The 22284-nt window shown below is 40.5% G+C and overlaps 1 protein-coding gene across 2 annotated transcripts in view; it reads right to left on the bottom strand.

The window, feature by feature from the left end:
* The window catches only part of DOCK4 (dedicator of cytokinesis 4), a 357536-nt gene that overhangs the window by 56566 nt on the left and 278686 nt on the right, over nt 1-22284 (bottom strand). The window contains exons 33-39 of one of the 2 annotated variants that reach the window (XM_083182740.1): nt 17232-17258; nt 15542-15637; nt 14142-14202; nt 9318-9411; nt 7137-7285; nt 1549-1635; nt 507-611 (exon numbers count right to left, since the gene is read on the bottom strand). In XM_083182740.1, the coding sequence (XP_083038866.1) occupies nt 507-611; nt 1549-1635; nt 7137-7285; nt 9318-9411; nt 14142-14202; nt 15542-15637; nt 17232-17258 (619 nt within the window). The remainder of the gene's footprint in view (nt 1-506; nt 612-1548; nt 1636-7136; nt 7286-9317; nt 9412-14141; nt 14203-15541; nt 15638-17231; nt 17259-22284) is intronic. The other variant, XM_083182741.1, reaches the window with a different exon arrangement.

A 22284-nucleotide genomic window follows, 5' to 3' on the forward strand; every position in this document is an offset into this window, starting at 1 on the left:
ATCTGGCCGTCCTTTATTTGTGGTAGTTCCCCTCTCCCCCTCTTTTTCTGACTGTTCTAGACACACTGTCACTCCTCCTCTACCTCCTGTCATGTTTGCTGTGCAACCGCATTTCTGATCATCAAACCCTACTCTTCAATTGTACGCTTTAGATCTACTGACAAAGGTTTGTTCATTGTTATGTACAGTCCTGATCTTTAATAAATATATATATATATATATATATATATATATATATATATATATATATATATATATATATATAAAAAATGATAGCAGGCCATCTAGACAACTAGGTTTAAAGGAATAGACCCAAACAATGTGAATATTGGCAATACATGTGGCACAGGAATACTTATGCCACATGTATACTTATAGTCATCTTCTAAAAAAGTCTTTACCTAAGCATTTAAACCAATGGATAGAAGTAGTAATATATATATTACAGAAAAGAATATGGTTTTGTAAACATTAAAAAAAATCTACAATATATTTCTACAACTTACTCTCAAGAAAAAGGGAAACTTCTTCCCATAAAAGCCAACACGAAAAAACTCTGGCTCCAAGCGCTGTTGGTCCATTATTTTATCATACAGGGAAGCTTCCATCATCTTTTGAAACAGGAAAATAAATTGTTTTAGGATTGTAAATCAATTGCACAGAACAATGGCAGTATCTTGTTTCTACAATGCAACGTGGCATTTTCTGTGACGGCTAAAGATCTGCAATGACATACTGTACAGTAATGTTATACGCACTTGTTATGAATCACTACTATTACTGCTCTCTTAAACATATATACTGAACATACAAAAGTACAGTATGCTAGAGCAAAGAGAGAATAAAAGTCTGTTGTCCATGTATAAAAGCATTTCTTGTATATAATTAATGCATGTGATTTACTACTATGGGGTTATTCTATGCTGCTATTTTGCCAAAAAACAGCTAACTATCGGTTATTTCTGCAAATAATAGATATTATTCGCATTTCATGTATTCAATCCTTTTCCTTTTTTTTCAGATTTTCGGAATCAATCCAAAAAATCAGAAAAGAGGGATCCACGAATCCACGTCTTTATCCGCAACGGAAATTTATCGTCCATTTCCACAAATGCAGATTTCGCCTTTCAAAGAACTGAGTCTGCAGTCGTGAATCCCAACTGTTTCCCTAATGAAAACATCCGGCATTGAATAGTGAAATCCCTTTATTTCTGATTTTCAGAAATAAGGGGATTTCACTATTCAATCCCGACTGTTGGCTGCTGAAAGTATGGCTGTTGACATTTGGTTACACATACATGGTAAACAGCAACAGTCTGTTACTATATATATATATACTGGGAATAAAGTTCTTGGAACTACAGGTATAGAATAATTGAATCATCTTAGGGGGTTATTCAATCTTTAGAATAGAATGCTCTATTGTTACACATATCTTGCGCCTTTACCATCCATAAGGCCCAGATTTCAGGAACTGATGCTGTGTACTTGCCCAGACACAACTGTATTGTCAAACATACCAATAATATAACCCTGTGTTTGAGTTACCCTCATTTTACTGAGATTCCTGTAGTCATAGTAGTTTTCATACTGCTCAGCAAGTTTCCTGCAGAGTATTATTCCATTCTCCCAACACTGTGAAAAAATGAATAAACAAACTCAATGAAATGTGTATAATTGAGAATGCAAAAAAACCCCAATAACCTACTACCAACATAAAACAAATTATTTTCAGTGTGTCCATATCCCAAAATGATAAAAGCACATATGCATGATTGTGTTTAATAAATTAGTTCTGCTTGAGGGGCAGTGGACTTTTCATTACACTTGAGGATTTCAAAGTACAGAAATTTTAAAATGCTGGAATAAACACTTTTTAGATGGATATCTTGTTATGTTATCCCGGATGCCACTTTTGATAAAAATGGGCGAATATTGCCATTATTGACTGATAATCATCATCACTGTATCCAATTAGCAATCAAAAATGGTCCAACGATCAGGCAAAAACACACAGGATTGGGAATAAGCCTCTGATCCCATGTGTTAACGTGAGTTCCAGTGGCCAAATTATACTATGTAAACCCCTATAAATGCATAATTATCCAGTAAGGGTATATATTAGAGGTTCTGCATGGTGTTCTCACTTTTTACACTAAAGATTTTTCCTACTTTTCCCCCCTGCTTAATGGGGTCCAAGAAGCAAATTTTCTTACATTTTTGCTTTGCTATTATTATTATTATTGCTCCTTTTGCGGTGTGTCCTATGTATGTAACAAGTATCTATGTGTTAACAGCAATTGCACAATGTTTACAATAACCATGATTGGCCCAATTAATAAGACCTGCAAGAATTAAGCAAATAGGTATACAACCCACAGAACAATGTCCAAACACCATTCTTGCTTTTTGAAAAAGCTGCCCTGTGATCAGTGAAATGCATTAAGAGGAGAGCGATGTTTGCTACTGGGAACCAGGCACACTGTTGGACTTTTACACTGCAATTGGACTTTTATCCTCCTGCAACCTGTGAGATCCTGCAGTTGGACCTGTACCAATCTGCCATCCGTTAAGCTGTGCTTTCGGCTAAAGAGGACTGCAATGTAGCGGCCAGGTAACGGACGGCTAAATGTAAAGACGCGCTGACACAGATGAATACACTACGCGAACGGTGCTAGCTGGGGCTACTTAAGCAGCGATGTTTGGTATTCCACCTTTTGCTGCACCCTATAAAATTTATTTGCATACAGTGCCTGTCCAAGACATAAAGGCTGTTCTATACAGCTAATTACTAACACCACATAGAGATGTCTATATATATCAGGACATTTTATATATCTATATACTGTATGACTATCTATAACATGTGGTGATTCTGTTATACAGATTTAACTTTATGTAAGGTTTTAACTTTATATATATATTTTTTATTAAATATTATTATTTAAGAAAGTTTTATTTGATGTATTATTAAGCGCCACTCGAATTGTGTTGGTTTTAGTTTAGTTTTGGAGGCTGGCATTCCTCCATTCAGTGGCTACTGGTAAACATATCAGTATCGGGAACGCCACCCACTCTAGCGCCTTAGACATAATTGTGTGTTTTCTGAGTTTGGAATGATACTGCAAACAAAACTGAGCAAATTCATTGACACGTTAGTGCTGTACAGAAGCACATACGTTTAACCAATTTAAACCAATTGCCCGATTAATATGACATACATTTGTGCACAACTTAAAAGTATTCCTGGTATAAAATGTATCTCTTACAGTATCTTTTCTGAACATACCCCAAAAAAAATAAAAAAAATTGATGCATGCTTTTTCCCACCAAAGTCACATTGTTGAAAATGCCACAAAGCAAATTAAAACATATGCTACCCCCTAGGCCATGAACAGGGCTACAGTCAAAGAAAAAGTACGTCACTGATCTTTGGTTTAACAACATTGGGCACATGATAGCAAAAAAACAAAAAACAACAACTTTATTGTGCATATTGCCGAAGGGAAAAAATCTCACAATATGAGTGAAGTGTTCAAGAGGACTCTCTAAAATGCTTTGAGCTTTATCACAGACAGTGAGAGTAAGATAGTCATGGAAATTATTAGAAGTGAATAAGAGGTAAGGCAAAAAAATACTATTCATAAATAGGTATACAGTACATATAGACCCAAAGGACACTAAAGGCCCATACACACTGGGCGACTTTGAGCTAAAAGCTGCTCAAAACAGCAGGTTTGAGAGGCTTGCAACTCAAAGCCGCCCAGTGTGTATGCCCCAGCGATGAGCCCTGCTGCGTGCTCCCGCATCATCGCTAGGAAAGCCGCTCATCTGCTGGTAATACCAGCAGATGAGTCGCTTTGAGGACGGCTTTGGATAGCCAGTGACTCTCTTAAATTTACTGCAGGTCCACTCTGCACAAGCATTTTATTATTGTTTAAATCCTTGTTTTCATTGTGATAGTATATTACATCTGTTCCTAAAAATTTTTTTAGATGGCCGGACTGAAATTATGCCTTACCCAACTGCTGAGGAAATTCTGATTTAATTTTGCTCATTTCCCTTTGTTTAAAAGTAATTAAACGTTAAATGTTATGCTTATAACTATAATGTATGTTTCTAAACACTTTACATATAATGGGCCGGATATACGTTTCTGGCAGGAAAGCCAGTGTCATCCTGCTTTTGGGTCATTAGTTTATTGTCCCTCCTTTTGGTGGGTGGGCAGGTCTTCTTAATTAGTGTACAGTTAGTAGGGATAGGATTAGAGGGGAAGGGGTAACATGTTTAGAGATCCGAGTATACCTGAGTTGGGGATAGGTTATACAGGGTGGGGGGTTTTGAGGAAGCTTTTTATTTGGGGTATTTGTTTTTTGGTAGATGGGTTTAGATTATTGTTTTAGGTTATTAGTCTGCTTTATGTCGCTATGCATCTTATATTTCAGAAAATAGATATACTGTATGTATACGTTAAAGCAAGAGAAAGGTGTTATTATTCACCTCAGATTATTTGTGATCAAGCTTGCCAGAATGGTGCCTTTGGGTACATGTGTTGTTATATTTTAAACACATTGGCACCAATAGAAAAGAAATGACACTACCCCATCTTCACAGGAAAAAAATAGAGGTACAAGGAGGGCAATGAGGTGCCAGAGACTGGGACCATGAGGTGGGGTAACATCTGTCAGGCAGTGTGGTAAGAAACATGGGGTGTAAGGGCTACAGAAAAACAGGGATAATGATGAGGGGTGGCAGCTACAGGTTGTGCAGGAAGACACATTAGGGGGACAGAGACACTCAAAGGGCAGGGACTAAGAGGAGGATCAACTGCCACAAGGCAGGACTGGAAGGCACATGGGGTTGAGACACTAAAAGGACAGGGGCTAGGCGGAGGGGTGGCAACTGCCAGGTTGTGCAGGGACAGGGACACTTGAACGACAGGGGCTATGAGGAGGGGGTGGCAGCCCTAGGGTGACACATGGGGGTGTAGGAGACACTGGGGATAGATGACTGCAAGGACAGCTGCCTATAAGTATCAGCGCAGTTAGTCTGTGCTGTAACAGTGCATCCACTCACTGAGAGCGCAGGGGTCTTACTTAGTAAAAGCAGAAAGCCCAAAAAGTGGGTCTGAGGAGCCAGAAATTTCCTTCCACCCCTCCACCGCTGTATTGCCACATATCGCAGGTCTTTTAGGAAGTATATGGGAATAAAGCAGAAATCAGGACACATCGGCTGCAGCTACTGGGCACAAAGGTCCATCGGAAAAGGGACTACTGCTCATCTGCAGCCGCCCTGCTCATCCTCTGGTGGCCATCTTTAAATCTCCCCGCTGCCCTCACTGATGCTACAGGCAGCTCCTGATGCTGCAGACTCCCGGCTGAGCTATGTGATCGGAGCTATGTGTTCCGATCGCTATAGCAAGCCTAAAGATGTGCCTCCGCCGGCCCGCAGCAGCCCGGGGGGCACATGGCACCCTGCCCAGTCCGCCCCTGATGGAAAGTATCGGAGCACAGCTATTTTCAGATCTCTCCAGAGATGTTCAATCGGATTAAAGTCAGGACATTGTCCTTAAGCAACTCCTTTGATATCTTGCATGTGTGCTTAAGGTCGTTATCCTACTGAAAGATGAACGGTTGCCCCGTCTGGGCTCTGGAGCAGATTTTCATCCAGGCTGTGTCTGTACCTTGCTGCATTAATGGTTTCCTCTATCCTGACTAGTGTCCCAGTTCCTGCTGCTTAAACAAATCCCCACAGCATGATGCTGCCACCACCATGCTTCACTGTAGTGATGGTATTGGCCTGGTGATGAGCGGTTTCTGGTTTCTTTTAAACATGATACCTGTACCTGGCATTCACACCAGAGAGTTCAACCTTTGTCTCATAAGACCAGAGACTTTTGTTTCTCATGGTCTGAGAGTCCTTCAGGTGCATGTTGGCAACTCAATCAATCAACTGAATTTACCACAGGTGGAATCCAATTCAGCTGTAGGAATATCTTAAGGATGATCAGTGGAAACAGGATGCACCCGAGACCCGAGCTCAATATTGAGCTTGAAGGCAAAAGCTGTAAATATTAATGTACATGTGATTTCTTCATTTTATATTTTAATAATTTTGCAAGAATCTCCCGAAATACTTTTTTCATGTTGTCATTATGGGGTATTGATGGAAAAATGAATATATTTCATTTTGAAATAAAGGCTGTAACATAAAAAATGTGGAAAAAGTGAAGCGCTGTGAATACTTTCCAGATGCACTGTAACTGAAATAAGGAAACAGTATGCCTGAAACACTGGAACACTAAGAATATATAGGACACAATATAATAATGCTCACTTCAACAATGTCCACAATGTAACAGTAAAATCTCCATTAAAACAAACATTTTACATTTTTAAAAGAAAACCATTCAATTAGCTGTGTTGTAAGACTTTATAATGCAGATAATGCAGATAACACCTGTTGCCAGAAACCTTTGTTTGTGGAAACTTGCTACAAATAAACATGGGTTTCAAAATAAATTTTAAGGTAAAAAAGATACGACTGCTTTTAGTAGTGGGGGCCACACTGATGTGTGCTGCAATTACCCAGTCAGGCCCATGGCTTCTGACCAGGTATCTTTCATATTTCTGTTAAGTAGGGCAGATCACTGACTATCCTTTTTCCTGGTGGCTGCCCCCTATGGGCCAGCCTCAATATTACTCTTGATTTAGGCTTGTGTTGAACAATCCCTCCCCATCACCATACCTCCATAATATGTACCCACATATTGTAAACACTAATATTTGCTGGAAAAATAAAAACAATTTTACTTTCTTTAATGAAAGCAGCATAAAATTACCATTTGACACAGTTTAATATCCTCTGATAAAGTTTGCTTATTTCCCGATAACTACCTTATACAGTATCCTGCTATCTCATTTGCCATGGTATGTCATAGACATGCCACTACTTATGCAAATAAACCATCGCTACTGTAACCTGCCATAACACAGGATGGAACTTGTAGCTAATTGAATCAGCTTGTCCTTTTCTATTAAGATATTGAAAACATTTAGAACAGTGGGGAAAAAAAACTAAATTACTAAGAGTAAAACAAAATACAGTTACAGTAGTGAGATAAGGAGCCTACTTACTTTCCCTCGATCAAAATTCTGGATAATGGTCATGTGAAGGTACTCTTTCCGCTGCCATTCTGACTGCATTGGGTAGCTGAGAAACTCTCTAAGTGGACGATCAGACCATTCTAGTAGCTCATCATACAACAGAAGAGTGTAAGCAGCTTCTGCAGAGGAATAGAAACACTGTACTACAGAGAATACATAAAAACTACTCAACATTTTTAGGGGAAAAAAATAAGAGGATAAAAATACCTTATGTTTTCCAAAGCCCATCGTATAATTGTAAAACTATATATTTGTTTTAACTACACATTTGAAAAATCAAATATTTTACAAAAAGCAACAACAGATTTGCCCACATACATCTATCCACCGTGCGCACCAAGTCATGATACATATAACATTTGAGCTCTGTGTGGCATGGTAGAGGCTGAACGAGCAACCTTTTCTGTTGCTGTGTATCTCATTTACAAAATAGTGCATAAAGGACACACAAGCAGCTTCTGTTGACTAAAATGATATGTGGCCTATATTCTGTGCCTGACTGCATTCCATTGCATGGAAAAAATTGCAAAGACGTCCAGTGTTGACTTACATCATGTACACATTAAATTGATCAGCATAAGGAATAGTTTTGTTGCTTAAAGTATATTTAGTTATGGTAAAACAATGCTTATTTGGAGGAAGAAAAAAAAAAAGACACTGAGCACAGCTGAGACACTAAGGTGCCAAAAGCCTCTGTTTGGCTCAACTGAAGCCATAGTGTACATCTCTATGTGCCATTCCCAATTCTTAACACTATGGAACAATAAGTTCTGAAGATATAAATAGAAACAGAAGGATTTAATCAGTGGTGGCATCGACATCAGTTTCACCTAGTGCAACCATTAACTCCAAAAAGGGCGTGTGAGCTCATGAAAATGAGACATGGCCTCTCGAGCACTCCTGTTTTACATCACTCTGGCGCTGCGGCCTTGTGTAATCCCCCATTTTAGATCAATTGGAAGGCATGCCCAGTATCCCAGTACAAGAGAAAAAGTACATGAGATGCATGGAAAACAATGTATATCTTAAATTATTTAATAATGCGTAAAAATAAATACATACACATATACACTGGCCACTGTTAAAAAATTCAAAAAATGATGATAATTTTTTTAATTTTTTTAACACTGGCCAGTGAAAATGTGTATGTATTTATTTTTAAGCATTATTAAATAATTTAACATATACATTGTTTTCAGCGCGTCGCATATACTTTTTCTTTTTTACTGTTTTCCTTGGGGAAAGGCATTTCTCGGTCTGACCGCTGCTGGAACCATCTGCATGATTACTTACATTTAACAAATTTAGATTTTATTCAGATATGTATATGGTCTACACCCTTAACGCTTTAAATAGAGATTGTATTAATGAGGTAAATAGAGATTGAATTTGTGAGAATTTAGCGCCGATATATCTATTTGTTTCAGTATCCCAGTAGACACTAAGCTGTCCTAGAATCTCTTACTGTACTGCCTGCTTCTTCCCAGGGACAGAAGTCAGGCACTGCAGTATAATATTACATTGCAGCTCCCAGCTCCCAGTCACAGTGGTGTAGCCGGCATTCTCGTATCACTGGGTGTGGCCCAAAACCAGCTTTGTGATGCCATTGGTTTTCATATAATAGAGAAATCTATGGCAGGTATTCAATGCTGTTTGCGAGTGGTGACAGAGAGCAGGGCTTCCTGCTCGCTGTCACCACTAACCCTGACGGCATTCAACACACCCTCCGCATCCGCCAATTCCCCCTCGCTCCGTTTTTTGAGCGAGGGAGAATTGGCGGATGCGGCTCCAGAATCAGTGAGACTCGCGGCTAAAAACAGCGAGTTTTCTTCAGTAGCCGCGGGTCTCGCTGTTTTGGGGAATTCTCGCCGTCCTGTGACGGAGAGGATTTCCCCAGAACGTTGAATAGAGCGAGCGGCCGGCGCGGGGGTTAAACAGCGAGGATCGCTGGTTTTCAGCAATCCTCGCTGTTTAACCCCCTCGCCGGCCGCTCGCTGCAGCATTGAATACCCCCCCTATGTGTGACAGATTTACATAACATCTTGGAAAACCCCATAGTAGACGATTCTTGAACTGATTATTTAACAATGACAGATTATGTTATAACATAATACAAAGCTCAATGTAATACAAAGAAATAACATTAATTACCTGTGAAATTTTGTGCTTTCATATGCAGATCATACAGTTTGTGAATATATCTTATATACATTTCTTCTTTGTTCAATTCAGTTTTATAAAAATTCTGGGGGAAAACAGTTTGATTTGAATTAGATACTAAAAATATTTGGCAAAATATTATTTCTTACAGTTCAATGAAGGAAAATGAATGCATGCCCATTCATAATTTGTATAATCTAACATACTTTTTACAGCAAATCAACAATCTTTGTATAAAAAAAAAAAAAACAGCAATGTATACCAATGACGTAAACTCATAGTCACAATTATCTTTTACTGCAGGTGGGGAAAATTTAATTTGCGTAGAGAGAGTTAGATTTGTGTAGGATGTGTTCAAACTGAAATCTAAATTGCAGTGTAAGAATTAAGCAGCCAATATTAACCCTGCACAGAAAAAACACAACTTACCCAAATCTAACTGTCTGCACCTGCAGTGCACACAGTTTTGCCCATTTTGAGAACAAAGTTGTCCTGTGATCAAGTTTAAATTAGACACCATTTTTGTAACATTTAAAATTGACCCTACTTTCCCAAAACTAACTACAACTTGTGGCGTGACGGACATGTTCCTAGCTGCTTAAATCTGAAGAGATCCAAGCACCAAAAATCGGAGCCTTCCACTAAGTGACAGGCCACACATACACAAAAGCTGAAATAAGGGAGATGGAAACGAAGATCTTTCATGTCCTGAAGTTTGCGATTGGCAGGCCTCATTCTCTAAAATTGGGAAGCTAACTGCAAAGCATATCTGATGGAACCAATCATATTTGACTAACACGTGCATTTCGTGCTGGTCTTAAATGCAGGTGAATGGACTCCAACTGCAGCATTACACAGCTTACATTGAAGACATGCTGATTCCTGTCATGCAACAGATGGCTAACAATGTTGTCACAATGATCAAAGGACTCTCCAAACACATGACATTGAAGTACAGGTATGCACGCAGTGAAGAGATATAAATCAGCACTATTTCACAGCTGAAGTCAAACATCATTGTTAGATGTCCCGGGTTTCATTTCATTAAGATCCAACACCTTGTATACACTGCTTATAAAACTGTGATACTCACTTATCAGATCCAGCAGCTCTCTGGTGGCCTTTAGGGGAGTAGTTGGGAGGTCCCCTACACCTGCTGCACTGTCTCTCATTAACAGGCTACTACATGCAGCTATGGCTCCCACAAGGATACACATGCCACTCTGTACTACACTTAAAGGGAATATAACAAAAAGTTATATTCCTTTGGAACCCAAATTTGGACTACACCATATAAAAAGATTCCCGACATAACTCCAGTACCAAAGTATAGGCTCCTAAACCATAATCCAGTGTCACACTTGTGCTTTTGTGTTCTTCACTAACACTATGTTCCTACTGTAATTCCTATTCCCCTGCCCTGTTCCGGATTCATGTCTATGTTCCATTATAGTTTCTGCTCCATTCCTGATATCGATGTCCATGTTTCCATCTGTGTTATTGCCAACCGACTTCCAGCAGTTTGCCTCTCTAGTGCCTGCATGCAATTCAGTGCACTCCAGTGTCTAAACGTCATTGCAGGGGGTTGCTGGTGCATACCACTGGTGCGTTATTCTATACATCTAAATTCAGGGTCTTCGCCAATCTTGCGGGATAGGTTCGCACCTACTATTAATCTGTAAATTTGAGACAGTTAAGATTAACTAAAATAATGGACAGAAATGGAGGTGTGAAAACAAAAAATATTGTGTACCCAAAACCCTTGCAATTGACTCTAGGCAGCCACTTAATGGGTATGTTAGAAGCTTTTATTTATTTTTAAAAAGGTTGACAGTTACAGCCGCCGGAAGGGGATGCGCACGCGTCCCCTTACAACGGAGCTCCCCCCAGGTCCCGGCCGCCTCGCCACCGGTCCCCCACCTCCCCGCTCCCCCCCCAACCCTGCCAGTCTCCCTGAAGCCGACAGGAAACTGGGATGCGCGCGCGTCCCTGTCAAATGTAGCATCTGATCGCCAGTAGGGGTGGTCTGGTGAGCCCCGGCACTGAATGAGTGGCGCAACATCTGTAGTTTTCCAATATAAAAGAAACTTGTGTGCTCCATCACACTATTTTAAATTAACATAAGAACTGGCACAAATTAACATTAATAAAGTATAAAATTAAGTATTTGGCAGACTATTTTTCCCCTAAATTTTTGCACCACTCCATCGACATCATGACCTTATCCAACTTGGTTTCTTCTTTTGAGTTGGTTTATCAAGCGATTGTACAGTCATTTCCAGTTGTCATCTTATTGGGACCTTCAAACATTCACAGTTGGAAGCACATATAGCAAAATAATCTGGATACATTTTTTTTGTACAGAGGATACAAAATGTTTTTTTTCTTTACAGTATCTCTTAATTTTTGTTGTCAGTGTATCAGAAATGTTGTCGAGTGTACTTGACGGCTATAGATGGATTGGTTGCTATGGGAAAATTCTCCACTTAATCACTCTATAGAGGCTTGAACAAAATCCCGCTTTGTTCCAGAATTGTGCCCACTAAAGTTTTTTTTTTTTTTTTTTAAATACAGTATTGTAACCTGGCATTTCTTGTTTTGGTGCTAGTATGAGATTTATCTTGCATAATAAGGTTGTACAAGCTTTTAAGGTATTGTGTAAACAGTAGAAAATATATCCCTATATAGTACAAATTGTTGTTTATTTAAGCAGTAATTGGGAGTTAGGTCTACAGTGTCTAGAGAAACAGTCAATAAAAGTCAGCATGCACAAAGTGGATATACACAAGAAGATTGACAAAAGTTTTTCATGATTTTTCCCATTTTTTGGGACTTCTTTATGCTGTAATATCCACATGGGATTGAGTACCAATGGAGTGGAACAGCGCTTATTTTTACTGAATAATACACACATATATGATAAAAAATTACTATTTATTGGGATAGGGATGGTGCAATGTGCTGAATATATATAAATTGTATTTAATAAAAAATTTTTTTACTGGATTGGTTCAAAATGGGAATATTTTGCTTTTCCACTTGGTGTTAGCTGGGGACTGACGCAAGCAATGGTCTCTCCATTTTGAGTCACCACCACCTGGTCAGACTCCCCCTTTTTCCTACTGCGCCTCCTCTGATGCCTCCAACTTTTGTAAATGTCCTTTAAGATGTCTAAACTGTTGCTTTTATTCTTGAAAATGATCATGTATTGAAAATATTTTGTCTGGCATAAAAGACAGGCTGCTAAAAAATCTGACTGCTTTTTCAGTTATGAGGTACAGGAGGCCAATAACAAGCGTGTGGAGTATTTAATCCTTCTGCACAATTATTATTCTTCCATGCCTATAAGGTTTAATAATACTGTTTTAATTATATATTCACTTTATTATTATTAATACGTTTATTTTCATGTATTTGGGCCTATAGCAGAGCTGGGAGTAATGTGCCTCTATAAGCAAAGATGGAGACTTGTAAACATCTGGGAACTCCCAGTTGTGTATCTATACTGGGAGCAGGGTGTGCAGTACATACAGGTCCCTGGGTCCTGGGGAGCGCGCATAACATACATAATGCATCCATTTCTTTAATACTTACCTCTTGTCGGCAGTGGGTGGGTACACTGCACAAAACAAATCACAGGGAAAGTGGCAGGGCAGTTAATTTTTCCGGTACCATGCAAGGGTACGCGTTACGCTATTTGAGGTCTACCCAGGGCCGGTGCAAGGCACCGGAGCGCCCCAGGCGAGTTGGGGTGGGGGCGCCCCGGTGCCAGGGGAGGGGGGGTACCTGTCCTGCGGCGCTGTGTATTTAAAGCTGGCGGCGGTGGCAGAGAGGGGTCCCTGCAGTCAATGAGCGCTATCCGCCGGGTTATGCGAAAGCGCTTCTGTTGTGAAAGCACTGGCCGCACGGCGCACGCTGATTGGCTGAATCTCAGCCAATCAGCGTGCGGACAGTGTTTTCACAACAGAAGCGCTTCCGCATAGCCCGGCGGATAGCGCTCGTTATTTCTTATTGACTGCAGGGACCCCTCGCTGCCTCCGCCGCCAGCTTTAAATACACAGCGCCGCAGGACAGGTACCCCCGCGGCACGGGGGGCAAAATGCCGCCCTCCAGTGGCCGGCGCCCTAGGCAAATGCCTAGATTTGCCTAGTGGTGGCGCCGGCCCTGGGTCTACCTGCTCAGTTGTTGACATTGTTGCCAACAAAAGGTTAAAAATTCATGTCAACCCTTTCTTGTGTTGACCATTGCTAGGCATATGTAGCAATATATATATTTTTCTATAATTGTCTGTTTTGTTTATACTGATCATTGCTGATCGCCAAGTGTACCTGTATTTCTTTAACGTACAAAACAGCATATTATAATGACATACTTAACTGCTGTCCCCATAATCAAGGCCCCACAGCATTTATAGTAAATGCTACCTGATTGCTAAATGTGACAAGGCTCTTTCAGATGTCAAACCTTGCCATTGCCAGTATGGCTGCTGCAACAGCATCTCATTATTTTAGACAAGTTCACATCTTAACCTTTTTGTAGAGTCTGGATTGTAACATCATATTGCTTGCATATTAAAGCTCTTCAGCCTTTGAAAACCCTGCTCACAAGTAATTACATGGGTCATACGGACAAACTAGATGAGTTGGAGATAGTCCTTTACCTGAGAGAAATGTTTATTTGACATCATTACACTGAATAGATTTGTATTGCAGCCAGCGCCAGTTTGAAAGGAGAATTAAATAGTAAGACCAGAATGAGAAAAATCTCTGCTTAGACATCAGTGCAACAGGCATGTACTAACAATAAGCATCATACCAGTAGGCTAACGGTGCACCCAATCTTTTTTCCATCCACTTCACCCATCTTCATACAGTCTCTGAAATTAGAGAACAAAATGGTTTTCAAAACAAATGGATAAAAACTATTTTAATGAATACAATGCACAGGCTAAACCCGGATGATTTCCGATTCATTATTTAACCCTTTGTGTGCCAAGTGAATTTGTCAAAATAGGTGTAAAAAATTGCCACGCAAACATTTGTATGCACCCTAATGACCTGTAATGTTTACCTTATATAGGAAATATAATCTTTTTTTTTTTTTTTGTTAACAAAATATTTTTTATTTGACTTTATATAACAAATGTGAGCGGCGCGCATTTTTAGAAGATATTCTGAACATCACTCACAGAGATGTTGGCCCTCAAAGGGTTAAAACAGACATGTACTGTATATTGATATTTCAATTACTAAATATACAATAATAAAACCGCAAATATCTTTTTGTAATGGAACCCATTTCACTAGAACCTTCTGACTATCCTGTGGAAATATTTTCTAGATATTTATGGAGCTTTTTACCATCAGTAAGTGCTTTCCTAAAATAGCAAAGGACACAGCATCACCTGCATGCTCTAAAAAGTCACTGCTCCCTCCAGGAAATAGCAGAATATGCTTATGCATCCAATTATTTGTGGGCATGTGTGGGACTACAATGCTATAAATCACTACCTTACATTATGCTATCTAGCCGAGAAAATTATATTTTATATTCAGCAAAGGAATTGACAGCATCACTCATGCAGCAATGTTGTAAAAAGGAAGGTGCAAGCTATATCTTTGAGGTCTCTATCTCTAGTACCATTGTTAATAAGATCAATCATTCTACTGTGCTGTATGTTGTAAGTGACAATTATATGCAGCTTGGGGGCCAGATGCATTAAGCTTCAGAAGTGATAAAATGGAGAGTGATAAACAACCAGACAATCAGCTCCTACCTGCCATGTCACAGGCTGTGTTTAAAAAAATGCGAGGCAGGACCTGATTGGCTGGTTGTTTATCACTCTCCATTTTATCACTTTTGAAGCTTAGTGCATCTTGCCATTAGTACTTCCCAATCAAAGTCAGAAGGTCTCATAAGAAAGACATACAGTATGAGAAATAACAGTGGGCCTTATTCTAGTTCACTCTTTCTGACAAATTCCTTCTTAGATGGGCAAAACCATGTGCACTGCAGGTGGGGCAGATGTTACTTGTGCAGAGAATTAGATTTGGGTCGGGTTTTACTTCAAATGTCAGCTTGAATCGTGTAGTACTCCAACATTTGTGACTATTTTTACTGTTCATCAGCCCCTTAGCAATGTCACTTATTTATTCTTCCCTCTTTTTAATTATCATAAGATATCTTTTCACAGAAAATGGCCAATCACTCCTTACCTGTAGTCCAGCAACCTCTCCATCAGTCTTGTTACTGTGGCAATTAAGGAAACCCCACTTTCTCGCCATGTTTCTCGCTCAATTTTTTTTAATAAGCTGAAAAAATTATAACTTTGTCAGTACAAAGAAACATTAGCGCAGACCACAATTTTATTATGTACTTTTGAAAAGTATGTTGAGAGCAATTATTCCATACATTTTTTTATTGACTTATGCAAAGACAATTAGAATAGTAGACTGACAAGAGTCACATTGTGATATTTTGCTTTTTAATTGACATACTGTATCATATGCCAACTAAGCAGGTGATGATGTGGATTTTCTGAACTTTATGCACTTGATTTAGAAGTGAAGATAACATTTTGTGAATAAGAACTTGCAGTCCCGTTTCCACATATGTTCTTTAAAATTCACTCATCTTCAGGTTACATCTACCATAGTGTTCATTCTAGCACCCGCCATATTTGAAAACCAGTGCAGCTCCTCTTCCCTGCCTGGGGTGTCGCTGTCTGCTGTAGTGCTCATTTTGGTCTGTATAACAGCACTGATATGCAAACCAGACCGGTTCTAGAAACACCACAGCAGACAGCGACACCCCAGGTAGGGAACAGGAAGTGCATGGGTTTTTCAAATATGGCGGGTGCTAGAATGAACACTATACCATACATATGAAACCATAGCAAAAATTGGTCAAAGATCACAATCTACTAAATTTGTACCCAGTCTATACAAGGGAAGAACTGAAGTATCACAGCAAACAGTTTCATGATCTCTGCAACTCAAAATAAGTCAAATATTAAAGGGATGTATTTAATTTACATACACATGCCCTCACTTGACTTAGTTTGCACTTCTTAAAACAAAAAGTATTGCAAGTGCAAGGCAGCAACTCTAAATAGGAATGCAAGTTATGCATTCACAAATCACAATACATCAATTTAGCACCAAACTGCATCAAAATGTAGCACAAGTGCTTCTAAATGAGGGTTACAATGTGCATCAGCATGCTTAACTTCATTTAGACATACAGTATGCATAAAACTGCAAGAGTTAAACCATACTTGCCTACCCTCCCGGAATGGCCGGGAGGGTCCCGCAAATCGGGTCCCCCTCCCGGTCCCCCAGGAAGGGGGGCAAGTCTCCCGCATTTCCCTACAGATCCGGCTCCCCCTCTCCCCGCGGTCTAAAAACTATGACTTTCGCGGGTCCGCGGGGAGGGGGCGGGGCTAAATGATGCAATTTGCGGCATTTCGCGGCATTTTTAGCCCCTCCCCCCACCCACGGACCCACAAGTTGAGGCTTCAGCCCGTCATGGGGGCGGTGGCTTGATGACATCACCCGTGCCACGCCCCCAAAACGAAGCCTCTACCCACCCCCTTTCACTCCTCTCCGGGCTTCTCCCGGAAAGGAGTATGCTAAAGTCGGCAAGTATGAGTTAAACCAGACTTCTATGTTGGATGTAATATTTGCAAATATTGAGCTAATTCTGTAGAATGTTTGTGGGTGCCACAATGAGGATATTCTCTGTATAGCTATAGTTTACCATTTAATTGCTGTCATACAGTTTCCCCAAGTAAACACTTTATAATATATCCACAAACCTAAGTCCGTGTTCTATTTTTACTTTTTTGTTGTTATACCTAATCAGCTGGAGTTTCCCATGCATCTGTTCACCTTTAATATGTCTTACCTAGGATAGGGGCCAAACAGAGGAATTCTAATCCAGGAAGCATGATAAAAAATAATGTTCAGATTATCCACAAAATGACAGTTATGTATAAAATAGAATTTTTTTTTAAAGGTTTGACTTCAGTAAAAACAGGCAATTTTACACATATCAATAAAGTGGAAAATATTTGGAAAAACCATCTATAACAATAGATAAAACAAGAGGACCTTAACATTCTTCATATACAAAAAAAATAGTTTAACTTAAGGTGCCCATACAATTTGCGGGTTCGGTGTGATGCGTGCTCTCCCGCACACATCCCATCGCATGCAATTTGCGTGTGATGGGGACCAAAATGCATGCAATTATCGCAGCGTGTATGGGCAGCTTTATTACTTTTATTTTCTATCATGTCTATACACATTAATATTTTGTTACTGTAGAATTTCTAGGGTCCCTGAGCCAAATAGGCTACATATTGTATAGAACTACTGTTTAGCAAATAGCAACAGACATAGTTCTAACAATTGCCCTGTGTACAACCTAATATTAAGCCCTGCTGATTTCATTAAATACACATCATGAGTTACTGGGTTCTAGATTTTGAAGACAATGACATGCCACAGATAGCTGCACTTAATGTTGTATGTCTGCAGCTTGATCAATACCCTTTTACTGAATGTTCTGTGTAGTACAGTGTCATACTGCACACCAACTTTTTCTGCAGAATTTAGAGCAGCAAGCATAAAACATAATATTATTATTTAAGTTGGTGTTTTCCTTACACTGTACTGAAGCATAAAGAGAAAAATTCTAGAATATTGGTGTGATGAATGTTCTGGGCTTCTCTACAGGAACAGGGCTGGAATTCATCACTCCAGATGAAGTCCATCTCAGAACAGAAGGTGTAAGCGAAGAAACGCGTTGAGAAATTATCACACTACACCAGCTCTTTATTTTTAATGTAAGCTGTAGTTAGACTTTTAGATTTTGTCACTTTAAACTCCAATTATTTACACACCGCATTCCCATGTAATTATTCTCACCTCTCTGTTGGTTCGATGCTGGCTGCGCAGTGGCAACAAATCACTGGGAAAATGGCTGTCGTGCCCATTTTGTAGTGATTCTCGAATGCGCAATAGAGGTGTCCCCGGGAATGCAGTACCCGCGCCATGTTCCCAGGTACCCCTGCATGCACAGTAGATTGCCAGAGTCCAATGCACCGAGGGAGAGGAAGGTGCCCAATCGAAGCTTGTACACAGGCCCCTTCCTCTCAAAGTGCTTACGCATATTGTGGATTAGGACCCTCTCCAAATGATGTCCATTACGATCCACAAAAAGCAGCAAGATTTACTGGATCTTATTTAAGCAGCCCCAGCAATCTCCTTAGCAATACAAATTTGCAGATCTATGGGCTGGAGGATGATGCACAAGGAAGCCAAATGCTGCAGGTTTTCATCCAAAGGAGAGTATTAACAGTGCAAGGTAATACAGTAAACGGATTTAGGAGTCCAAAGTGGCAGCAATCTCTGGCCATAAGTGCACCCAGCTTTATCAGGAGCATGTATTGACAGTAATCCAGGAGTCCGTATAAGTATTTGGTTGATAGTGGCATGATGAATTGCACCTGTGTGTTGTGATTACAACACACAGACCATCCACCAAAACAAGTTACCGTATTTTTCGCTCCATAAGACGCACATGACCATAAGAGGAGGAAAAAAGGAAAAAAAATATTCTGAACCAAATAGTGTAATAAAATATTTAATAAACTAGAACAGAATAACATTTCAACCATGTAAAGTGTCAACAGTGGCATTAAGAACCATTATCACTGTCATTAACAAATGGAGAGACTTAAAGGTTTGAGTACTCTGGAAACCCCAAGAACTCATCATCGCTAGAGTCAGAATTTATGAAGCTTATTTGCTCACAATCACTGACATCACTTTCTTTGCTGCCTTCATATTAGTTACCGTCTTCACTTCCATCTCTGGCATTGCTAATGCCACATTTTTTTGAATGACTGTACAACGATCTCCTCCTTTACGGAGTACCATGATGTTTTCACCCATTTACAAACTTAAGTGATGGTGGGCCTCTTCATTTGTCCAGTAGATGTCAGATCATGATTACCAGCAGCCATCCATTTGTTCCACTCTTCTCTCATAGTGGGCCAGATTCTCTAAGCGTGATAAGTGATAAAATGGAGAGTGATAAACCACCAGCCAATCAGCTCCTACCTGCCATGTCACAGACTGTGTTTGAAAAATGTCAGACAGGTGCTGATTGGCTGGCTTTTTATCACTCTCCATTTTATCACTTTTGAAGCTTAGAGAATCTAGCCCTAAGACCTTAAATGGCCTGTTGATAGAAACATCAAGAGGTTGCAACTGGCTGGTAAGAACTCCGGGAATTAAAGCTAGATGAGTCTTCAATTCTTTGAAGCACTTTTTTGTTGGTTCGCTAATATGTGCTCTAAACTTGTCAAGCACTAATAACGCAGTTTTTTCCAGAAGTCCTCCAGGACACTTGGACCAAACCTTTTTTAACCCATATTCTCATTCCATTTTCATCCATCCTTTCTCATGTACATGTAACTCCTCCTAGCGGAATCACTTCTTTTGGAAATGTTTTCCTTTTGAAAATCAACATGGGTGGCAATTTGGTACCATCGGCACAGCAGGACAACACAGCTGTGTAATGGGTTTTCTAATGCCGTGAAGTTTTCACAGTGATGGTTTTGGCAACATTCAGATCTACAGTCCTATTAGATGGCACATCAAAGGTTAGCGGGACTTCATCCACATTCCCAATCTGGCCAATTTCAAAGCCATTTTTCTTCCTAGCATCAATAACCAAATTTATGAAAGGACAGGATTTTAGATTCATATTCTTTTGGCATTTTTTGCGCAATTCTAGTTTTGGTCCACATAGCAAGACCACATCGCCTCATAAATTTGTAGCACCATGATGGTGATCCTGTAAAATCCTGAATGCCTCTCTCTATAGAAAGGCATTTTGCATCAAATATGATCATTTTTGTCGAGACAGAGAAGCCATTATTCCGCTAACGTATGATCCATTCTTTCATGTCCACCTCCAACTGTGGCCACTTTGCAGCATGACCACGGAAAGCGTGCTTACTTTTATCTGCATTTTGCAGCTGATCCTCCGGTTTCCTCCACTCTCTAATAATTTTTTCAGTTGGAGGCCCAAAATGTCTCTCCGCTGCTGTTTCCATGCTCCTTAGCATATTTTACTACCTCTAGTTTAAAAGGAATTTTATATGCTAGCCTTTTCTGCTTTATCATCCTTGCACTGGTAGAATGAGGTACTGTAGTATTTTTCTGCAAGAAATTAAGGAACTGTCAGTATCATCTCTTCAGTGTTTTTCCATTGAGTGCTGACCAATTGAGTTTCCACTGAGCGCTGACCATTTGCGTTACCACTTACCGCTGGCCTGCGCATTATCACTGACCAATAACCTTAAATCAATGAGAACAACAATCAGCCGGGGGCGTGACTTGGTGTAGCATGGAGTAGCAGCAGCACGCTGCAGCTCCCTCCATGAGATCCTGAGAAACCAGCCGTTTTTTTTCCCTGGTGGAACCCTAAAAGAGAACAGCAAGATGCTGGGATAACAGAAGTCGTGAATCCCTTCTACTCACCCTGACGCGTGGAGGCAGTGAGTGTACTGTAGACGAGGTGATCGGACGGTGGATTGGCGGGGACAGAATAGTGGAGCGCACCCCGGACGTCCGGAACGAGCGGAGGCGCTAAAAACAAGGAAGAAGCTGTGAGCGGCCGGTGCAGCAGCAGAAGCCGCAGGAGACTACCCAGGCTGCCGGCGGAACAACACATCGGGCAGTGGCGTGGCGGACTCACAACGCTACTTTTCCAGGCACCAGCGCAAAAGAGCGGAGTATTGGTAGCAGCACAGACAAAGGATTGCGGACAAGCCTTCTCTCCAAAGGGACACAGGACACATGCAGCGGTGAAGTGCACTGTGCGGCAGCCGTGAGTAAAAATCACCTGAAAGATTATAGCTACGGCTGGAGTCAATTTAGCCGCTGAAAACTGTGGCGGTGTACGGAGTATATTTCCTGCTACCTTGGGTCGCTGCAGCAGTGTCTATATATATAGCAGACTGTGATCCTGGACGTATGTGCCTGCATGGCTGGACTGAGTATCTAAACAGCATGTACATAAATTGAAACCTGAGTGGGGAACATTGTGTTTAAGGTGCCTTTTTTGCCCGCGGACAGTATCTCCTTATAAACCACCTGCAGACCTAGAGTCTTATATCGGAAGGTTGAAGGGAAATACAGAGTGCTGATAGAACCTCCTAGACCACATTATTCGCACACCCCCTCACTAGATCCATGCTGGGCTTAACAACCTTGTCCATCTGAATTATAGGGGCCTCCACTGCTTCACTTGACTGCCTGCTGTGTAAAACTAATTGAGTGGCTAAAAAATTTAGTGTCCGCAGACTGTGCGCCAGAAAAAATAGAGAAATGGTAAAAGGGGCTGCAGCAGCGGCTGCTGCTGCTGCAAAACTAGAAAAATTTTCACGTAACCCCCAAGCCACTAGGTCCACAGCACAAAGTGTTCCTAGTTCTCCGTCGCAGCATGCTGAACTGGAGAGCTCTATTAGTGAGCCTGCTCAATCTACGCAACAAATCTTATTAGCAATATCCAACTCTGAACAAAAAGTAATGGACAAGATTGGGCAAGTGCAAATGGATGTTTCCCTGCTAAGACAAGACCTACAAAAAATGAGGGAGAGAGTAACTGAGACAGAAACTCGTATATCGCAGTTAGAAGACACTACTATCCCTCTAAAAAATAAAGTCACAGATCTGTCTACGCAAATGGCATCCATTCAAACTAAGCTCTCGGACATGGAGGGAAGACTGAGACAGAATAACATCCGCATAGTAGGTCTCCCAGAACGGGCCGAAGGAACAGACACAGGGAAATTCATTGAGGGGTGGCTGATACAAACATTTACCAAGGAAGTGTTCTCCCAACAATTTTCGGTAGAACGGGCACATAGAATACCAGGAGG

This window comes from Crinia signifera, chromosome 4 (assembly GCF_055691185.1).
Source record: "Crinia signifera chromosome 4, ASM5569118v1, whole genome shotgun sequence".
Taxonomy (NCBI): domain Eukaryota; kingdom Metazoa; phylum Chordata; class Amphibia; order Anura; family Myobatrachidae; genus Crinia; species Crinia signifera.